The sequence below is a fragment of the Oncorhynchus gorbuscha genome, linkage group LG16 (genome assembly GCF_021184085.1).
Source record: "Oncorhynchus gorbuscha isolate QuinsamMale2020 ecotype Even-year linkage group LG16, OgorEven_v1.0, whole genome shotgun sequence".
Lineage (NCBI taxonomy): Eukaryota > Metazoa > Chordata > Actinopteri > Salmoniformes > Salmonidae > Oncorhynchus > Oncorhynchus gorbuscha.
The window spans coordinates 16,831,675-16,841,013 of record NC_060188.1 but is presented as its reverse complement, the minus strand read 5'-3'; the positions used below and the strand labels follow the sequence as shown (position 1 = coordinate 16,841,013).

At 41.5% G+C, this 9,339-nt stretch overlaps 1 protein-coding gene and 1 non-coding gene across 2 annotated transcripts in view; one reads left to right on the top strand and one right to left on the bottom strand.

Annotated features, from left to right (window-relative positions):
• The window catches only part of LOC124000015 (growth factor receptor-bound protein 2), a 52,000-nt gene extending 46,085 nt beyond the window's left edge, over positions 1 to 5,915 (top strand). The window contains exons 4-6 of the mRNA XM_046306096.1: positions 2,696 to 2,818; positions 3,553 to 3,721; positions 4,052 to 5,915. Of these exons, the coding sequence (XP_046162052.1) occupies positions 2,696 to 2,818; positions 3,553 to 3,721; positions 4,052 to 4,237 (478 nt within the window). The 3' untranslated portion in view covers positions 4,238 to 5,915. The remainder of the gene's footprint in view (positions 1 to 2,695; positions 2,819 to 3,552; positions 3,722 to 4,051) is intronic.
• Positions 5,916 to 7,745: 1,830 nt separating this feature from the next.
• Positions 7,746 to 7,827, bottom strand: trnas-aga. The gene has a single exon. It is a non-coding gene; the product is annotated as a tRNA-Ser (tRNA).
• Between the last annotated feature and the right edge of the window lie 1,512 nt (positions 7,828 to 9,339).

The following is a 9,339-nucleotide window of genomic DNA, read 5'->3' as shown; positions in this document are numbered from 1 at the left end:
TTAAGACATCTGTGGCACAAACCTGCACATTTTAGAGTGGCCATTTACTGTCCCAAGCACAAGGTGCACCTGTGTAATGATAATGCTGTTTGATCAGCTTATTGATATGCCACACCTGTCAGGTGGATGGATTATCTTGGCAAAGTAGAAATGCTCACTAACAGGGATGTTAACAAATTTGTGCACAACATACCTTTTGTGCATTTGGAATATTTCTGGGATCTTTTATTTCAGCTTAGTAGGACCAACACTACATGTTGCGTATAGAGTTCTGGTGGTACCTAACCTATTTGTGCAGTATCCTTTTGCAACCACGCCTGGTTCTCAATCCCTGCAGGTGACCATTGCTCTGGCGGCATCTGTGTCTCTGCCGCTTGGGAAAGCCTGGTTCTTTAACATGGCCCTAGTGATATTGGGGACTGGCGGTGGTGCTCCCACTACTGGTTATCACTCTCTGCATTAGACCATTCATTCCCTTGATCCGTCTTTGTCTAACCCACCATTTTGCGATATACTCCAAAAACCCTCCAACAGAACACCTCTCAAGTGGTGTTTCGGGCTTCCATAGCTTTGGGAGAATAACTGTGCCCCTGTACCTCGCTGCATGTGGGGGGTCTACCTGAGTGATCCTGCCAGTAGCATATTCCTCTCAAAGATTAAGACATGCAAGGCTTAGTACACACGGCCGGTACAGTGGAACTGCCAATGACTCATTTAAATCAGTTCCTTCGCCCGCTCCAACGTTACTTGGATAACTGTTCTATAGCTAATACATGCCAACGAGTGCTGATCGTTGGGGATGTGTGTATTTATCAGACCTAAAATCCATGCGGGTACTCTAAGGCTTTTAGTGACTCTCTAATCTCGACCGGTGGCGTGTCATTTGTGGTGCTGACATCTAATTTGAATGTGTGCCTTATCAATTTCCGATGGTACTTTCTGTGCATACCATGGTGATCATGGATAACGGGGAATCCGGTTTATATTCCGTCCTGGAGCCTAAGAAATGGCTTCCACATCCAAGGAAGGCAACAGGCTCACAAATGACCCACTCCCAACTCGGAGAGGTAGTGATGAAAAATAGCAGTGCAGGACTTTTTTGAGGTCCTGTAATTGAAATGAGTACATTTTAAATACTTTAATTAGGATCCGTTACTGATGTTTAGAAGTTGCATTTTAGAGCGGTCAGAAACTTCATAGTTTCATTCATTACTTTTTAACCGTAACATTGGACTGCCTGTTGTGTATTGTCCATCAGTGGGACGACATGTTCTATGGGGTTACACCAATAAAAAAGGGGTTTTCTTGAACAAACTGTAAAATAATTGTCGAAGCAGGTAACATTATCATAGTACACAAGTAAAGTAATTGCTTTTTATCTAGGTTTTTGTCAAATTACAATCTTAACCAAGTTTCTCCCCGTTACATTTTGGTTATCATCAATATACAAATAAATATGTTTTTCAACAGAATATAATTACTGATTTTAAAAACAAAGTAACTAATTAGTAAAAATCATTTTCTTGTGTATTTGAGAATCATTAAACCATCATATTAGTATCACTTATGTCACACCAGAGGACAAATTCCAAGGCACTAATGCATGAAATGTGTCATTAAATTGGATATAAATTTAAAATAAAAAGTGGCCACAGAACATTTTGAATTGTTTAGACATACTTTTTTGTAACTATATATTTTTTTACTTTCATTTTTGAATAAATCATTTGTTCACTCTTGTTTTGGCCATATGGCAACTACCCACATGCAGTTCAGTAGCTTCAGCCAACGCTAGATGTTAATATGCCTCTGCGTTTCATCTCCCGGTATGTATTCACAGACCAGACCATGAAATATGGAAGTTTTGGATCATGCTGTTAGTAGAAGTGGTGTAAGTAATAACATATTTGGGAGCCTGCTGAAGTGAGTCAAAATAGCTTTAGATTGGCATTTATATCTTGTGTGTGTGTGTGTGTGTGTGTGTGTGTGTGTGTGTGTGTGTGTGTGTGTGTGTGTGTGTGTGTGTGTGTGTGTGTGTGTGTGTGTGTGTGTGTGTGTGTGTGTGTGTGTGTGTGTGTGTGTGAGAGAGAGAGACACGCAACCAGTCTGGTTCCACAGGGCCTGGCTGCTCTTTCCGTGCCTGCTTTAAATTGCTCTGCCGGCACCTTTATCAGACAGGGAACTGTAGGCGGGGCAGCCGATAGAGGGCACAAATGCAAAGAGGATTAGGTCTTGGTCATTTTATTATTGATTTTCACTTTCATGCAAAGGAGCCAAGATGTCATCTCTCTGGCTGCTCTGGTTAATAATTAACCGGAGAGCGATTTCTCTCGCTCTCTCTTTGCCTCCTGCTGCTACAGCTGCCATTGGCCCAGCCAGGGCTGCTATCACAGACCTTGCTGAGAGTGAGACCGGCTCTGCTTCAACAGCACAGCACGCAATCCCCACTCCTCAACCCCTGTGCCCCCACTGTACACAACGCCCACGGTTCTGGTTCTCCTACCTGCAGTATTAATCGGTTGACTGGGGCAGAGGCTTTATCTGAAATTCTGTATAATCTCTCAGGACTGTAAACAGGGGGAGATGACCATGTGTCGTCCCTGATCGTGAGGGAGCAGATGTCTATTGGTTTGTTTCATGCTGGTCCAGCTGTGTTCTCTCCCCTGACTGTGTGTGTGTGGTGCTGTCCCTCCAGGTGGTTCTTTGGCAAGATCCCCCGTGCCAAAGCAGAGGAGATGTTGAACAAACAGAGGCACGACGGGGCCTTCCTCATCCGAGAGAGTGAGAGTGCGCCAGGGGACTTCTCCCTCTCTGTCAAGTAAGTGAACACACACATACACTAAATGTTTAGAAGCCCTGCTCTACATATGTTGGGGCGAGGGACTGCTCTGCACCGTACAATGTATTGGGTAACAGACACAAACATCTGCTATGTTTCTCTTCTTTGTCTTCCTGTGTTTAAATACACTACAGCACTAGCCCTTTATTTTTTACCCAGTGTTCTGTGCTGCCCCCTGGTGTCTGAGCATTAACTCCAGCTCACTGACAGTTATTTTACAGCAGGATTTCAGCTCTCTCTTTCCAGCTTGCACAACACTGACACAAACTCTTTGATTTCCCCATGTCTGTTTCCACTCTGCTTTACTTAAAAAGGCTAAATTCAGCAGCCCCCACTGTCATGGTGCTGTAGTGTCTGTCTGTATGTAAAGTAGATAGACAATTCAAGATAATTAAAGTGATCACTATGTGACTCCAGCTGTCTATTGCCCTCTGAGTACAGAACAAGGAGTTTGTCTTAGTAGAGACTAATCCCTGGAAGAGGCTTGTTTATCTGACTGCAGCGTTACCATCCATGGGGTCATGACCTCTGCTCACAATGTTATAGAGACAGTCTGTCTTCCTAATGTGTTGCTAAGAGAACATGTCCACATATATTTCCTTTGGCCGTTGGGATCTCTCTTCTCTGTCCTGTTTCAGCAGTTCTGTGTCTGTTGACTGTCTGCTGCTGGCAAGCTACCCATGGTTCTCTTCCTCTGTCCCCCGTCTCCACAGGTTTGGAAATGACGTTCAGCACTTCAAAGTCCTGCGTGATGGGGCAGGAAAGTACTTCCTGTGGGTGGTGAAGTTCAACTCGCTCAACGAGCTGGTGGACTACCACCGCTCCACCTCTGTATCCCGCAACCAGCAGATCTTCCTGCGTGACATTGAGCAGGTCCCCCAGGTGAGAACACATCCCCTTTAACCTTCATCTCTGGCTCTTTACCAGTGTGGCTTTGTAGGAGACTTAATGGTCACAATGACAAACTAGGTTATTAGTGTAAAATAATAGCTTTGAGGGAGACAGATTGGCCCCAGAGTTGCTGACTCAATCCCTCATCCTGCCTGCCTAACCTTTGGATGTCATGGCATTGGCTCAGTTCACCAACGAGTCACGTTTGATTCAGAAAACACAATCAGGGAAGAACCAAGGCTTTGTCTTTTTGAAAGACTGTGTTAATATGTCTGGGACTCAAGGATTTGTTTTGCTCTCTTTCTCTCTCCCTGCCCACAGCATCCCACATATGTACAGGCGCTCTTTGACTTTGACCCCCAGGAGGATGGCGAGCTGGGCTTCCGACGCGGAGACTTCATCCAGGTCCTGGACAACTCTGACCCTAACTGGTGGAAGGGAGGATGCCACGGGCTGACGGGCATGTTCCCCCGCAACTATGTCACACCAGTCAACCGGAACATGTAAATAAACATCAACAACCACCCCATACCCCCCCTCAATCCATCAAGAAGACATCAGGAGCAGAGAGGGAGAATGCAACAAGGAATTAAAAATGGAGGAGTAGTTCTGTCGAAGGCATCACCTTGTTGGTGGCAGCTGAGCAAAGCCAACTTTTAACACTGAGAATGTTCACCTCTATAGTGAATGCTTCAGTCAGAACTGAACTGTCTTTGAGGGAAAAAACACAGAGAAACTAAGCATAGTGCACCAAAAGTGAAGAATGAGAATTATTCTATACCTAGACTCCCACAGCTGCGTCTGTCCTCTCCTCTACTTCTTCACATTCTGCGTTACTTTTCCTTTTTTTGCTGCATGTTTTAATCACCTAAATGAAATACCAATAAATCCTAACGCTGTTTTAAATAAAAAATACATGTACAAATATTTTAAAAAATGGTTGAAAAAATAATTTATAAATACGGATGTTATCTGCAGCAAGTTACCAAGTCCAAGATCATTGGCATGTGAGCATTGTACATCAGCCCAGGGCTGTATAAATAAATCACCTACAGTATAGAGAGAATCCATTTTTTAAGAATATATATTATATATTTGTATGTGTTTTACCAGTCATCACAAATTGTATTGTTTCTTCCATTTGTAAATTATGTTTAAAAAAAAATGTTAGTCTGGATAAGACCTAGTAGCTCTGGGATTTGCTGAATTGTCAGTATATTTGTCAGTATAATTTTTCCTGGATTATTTGAGGGCTCTCAGATAAAATGGCATGCTATTTAAAACGTGAAATAATTTCCTTGTCTGATAAACGAGAGAATAATCTGTTATTTTTAACAAAACCAATCGTGTCAGGAAGCTAACGCTGAGCAGCGAGTAGAGCCATGTATGCTGCATGAGCTGTTGTATTATGAAACCCTGGAAAAGGCCAGCCACCTTTTGAAGCCAATGTATTTATTGCAGCCATTTTACTCTTGGGCCGTGAATGTAGCTGACTGAGTCCATAGACATTGACATGAGGGAAGCAAGGTCGGAGAACTGAACTACACAACTGCAAGGGATTTCCGAGAAGTGCTGAATTAGTAATGGTGTCAATATAAAATTATATAGAGATGTATGAAAAATATGCATATAGTACATACATATTCAAACACACACATGCATACTTTAACAGTCCCCTCCTTGTTAGACTCACACATAACAAGTAGATGAGTTGGATAATCACATGATGGCGTGATAAACAGTTTGAGAAAATTAAGTGTCTTTTATGATAAAAGTTGAGAGATCAGCTTTACCAATGTTGTTTTTCTCTGTCTGTGGTGTGTCAAGCACTTTTTATGTTAAGCATTTGATTTCTGGTGTGTTTGCATTTTGTGTGTGTTTAGTTTAGTTTGTTCTCTCTGGATAGTGCCTTTCTCTCTGGTGTTTCAGTGTCTCCGACCTGCTGCTTTGAGCCCCTTGGTGGGGCCCGTCAATCCTGCAGTGAGAAACCATGTACATAATCCAACCTGTCCCATCAACCCCACATCTCCTTCCCAACATGGAACTTTTCTTATTTAAGTGTCTCTTGCCTTCTTCCCTATTGATACTGTTATTTTTTTTGCTTCTTTTTTTTTTTGTATAATTAAAATGCAATTCTACAAATAAAGAGAAACCATGTGGTGTGGTCCATAGATAGCCACATACAGTTATTTTCATCTTATGATTCAACAAACCTTTTGATGGCTAAATTCATCTGTCTAATAATGTATAGAAATAAATAGCCCATTACCTGGCTTTGCATCTGACAACCTGTAGGGACTGGGACATGCAGTGTCCCAGTCCTTACAGAACAAGCTTCATTTGAAGCTTGGTGTCTTCAAGCACAGCCTTGGGTCCTTGGTACATACAGGGGTTTGCTGCCCAGTGAAAATGTACACATTGCATTACCCTCGGTCTGGTGGACTGTCTGCTTTTGTGTCCTGTTATTTTTAGCCCTTAAACTCTTTCAACCAATCTGGCCACTTTCTGTCTACATTGCGTCACATACAGGCAGCCTTTCCACTGACGGACACTTAACAAAACAGCGGACTGGGAACATTAAGTTCTCTCCATCCTCAGTCCATGGAATTCATTGTAGTCTGAGGATGTCATGTACTGTAAGACGTCTCATCAGGTCTGGAGTCTAGAGACAGTATGTAAGTGAGCAGCATGAATATATAACAGCCATATTTGATGACGTTGTCCCAGATAGCCGGGGAACTTCACGAGCATTTACCAAAACCTGTATTCTCCAAAAATGTGTAAGACAATCTCCCAGGGTCCCTATCTCCCACAATTTGAGGATCCATTAAATTATCAATTGTCTCAAATTTTCAACTAAGGGACTTGCTGGCTTTGAAAACATGGAAACATGATTTTTTTAAATAGATGTTGATGCAATTCACTGCGTGTTATTGCATGATTAAGTGTTTACATAAATTATTAATTATTTGGTAAGATGCAACGTACAGTTTCTCTGCTTGGTGTGTGTGCGCGCGTGTCAGTTTATCCATTCGGAGGTGTGGGAGTGTGCAGAGAAATACATATTTGTATTCTCCTTCAGACATCTAGAAACATTGACACACACAGTGAAATAACACTGAACTTACAGGCATCCTGTCACTCACCCTGAGCCACACTAGTTCAATATCCACTATTGGAAGGTAGTATTCGAAGGCAAAACTTTTCAGATCTTCCCACTGCTATTCTTTATGCTGTCATATTCAAATAGGAATAAAGACACCACTGATGTTCACCCGCTTACTGAACCTCATGCAAATAGTCTGTGAAATGCAAGCATTGGATTCTTTGTACTCCAGTCACCCTGTTACTTATCAGACAGATATCTCAATGGCGTACTTTTACACTACCACCATGACACTGTCAAAATGTCTCAATACTACAATCCAGACTGTCAGATCAAGCATGCCAAAACATGTTTGTTCTACAATGTCTTTAATGGGTACACATAGTTTCCAATATGAAAACGAATCTGTTGTACCCACTACATTAAATTAAACACAGACGCAACTAAAAGGTCTGTGGTAAAGATAATCATCCTTGTATGACTGCAATCCCTGCCTGATGACCGAAATGTTTATTCTGGTATACATAATGCATTATCGCCACCTCCTGGCAACTATATCATCTGAAATTAATTCGTTTTCCTCATGCCACCATTCGGTTCGACCACTGCAAGGCGCTATAATAATAATATTTTACCCGTTTTCAATTTATTAGATATAAAAGTGTGCATATATCAATGTTTTCAAAGACTCTTTAAAAACATAACGTTAAAATAAATGTTGTAAAAGTGCATCACCACGATAATGGGGTGTCGTTTTTGCGTTCTTACATGTCCGTTGCGAGAATCATTCGAGATGAATGAGTAAATGCTGCATTTTCCTGTATGAACGAACTGCATTTGTACGCAATTATGATCAGACCACAAGAGTGGACGATATGGCTTTTCGCAAAAACCTACAAAAGCATTGACCGTTGTCGGCAGGATTCGAACCTGCGCGGGAAGATCCCAATGGATTTCTAGTCCATCGCCTTAACCACTCGGCCACGACAACCTGATAAGAAATTCATCAGATTGTGTGTAATCTACATCATGACATGTAACAAGTTTTTGTCGAAAGTTTCCGCTTTAATTATTTGGAATTTGCTTGATTGCAATTTTTTTACAAAATTGTATGAGGTTGTCGTGGCCGAGTGGTTAAGGCGACTATTTCAACATCAGCCGTAACGTGACGATGAGGAAATGTCTACTTTTGGAGACATTGTAACACATACAGACAGTAACTTTACGATTAATGATGTATATACATGGTGGTATGATCTATATTGTTATATACAGTACCAGTCAAAAGTGGACACACCTACTAATTCAAGTGTGAACACATCAAAACTATGAAATAACACATATGTAAACGTGTAATAACCAAAAAATGTGTTAAACAAATTTAAATATATTTCTTATTTGAGATTCTTCAAAGTAGCCACCCTTTGCCTCCTTGATGACAGCTTTGCACAATCTTGGCGTTCTCTCAACTAACTTCATGAGGAATGCTTTTCCAACAGTCTTGAAGCTTCCACATATGCTGAGCACTTGTTGGCTGCTTTTCCCTGCAGTCCAACTCATCCCAAACCACCTCAATTGGGTTGAGGTCGGGTTATTGTGGAGGCCAGATATTCTGGTTAAGTGTGTCTTGAATGCTAAATAAATCACAGACAGTGTCACCAGCAAAGCACCCCCACACCATCACCCCTCCCCCCTCTTCAATGCTTCACGGTGGGAACCACACATACGGAGATCATCTGTTCACATATTCTGAATCTCACAAAGACACAGTGGTTAGAACCAAAAAGCACACAGTTGGACTGATCAGACCAAAGTACACGTTTCCACCAGTCTAATGTCCAATGCTTGTGTTTCTTGGTCCAAGCTAGTTTCTTATTATTATTGGTGTCCTTTAGTAGTGGTTTCTTTGCAACAATTTGACAATGAAGGCCTGATTCACGTAGTCTCCTCTGAACAGTTGATGTTGAGATGTGTCTGTTACTTGAACTCTGTGAAGCATTTATTTGGGCTCTGTAGCAGAGGTAACTCTGGGTCTTCCTTTCCTGTGGCGGTCCTCATGAGAGGCAGTTTCATCATAGCCCTTGATGGTTTTTGCGACTGCATTTGAAGAAACTTTCAAAGTTCTTGACATTTTCCGCATTGACTGACCTTCACGTCTTCAAGTAATGATGGACTGTCATTTCTCTTTGTTTATTTGGACTTGGTCTTTTATCAAATAGGGCTATCTTCTGTATACCTTGTCACAACACAACTGATTGGCTCAAACACATTAAGAAGGAAAGAAATTCCATAAATAAACTTTTAACAAGGCACACCTGTTAATTGAAATGCATTCCAGGTGACTACCTCATGAAGCTGGTTGAGAGAATGCCAAGTGTGTGCAAAGCTGTCATCAAGGTGGCTGATTTGTTTAACACTTTTTTGCTTACAACATGATTCCATATGTGTTATTTCATAGTTTTGATGTCTTCACTATTATTCTACAATGTAGAAAATAGTAAAA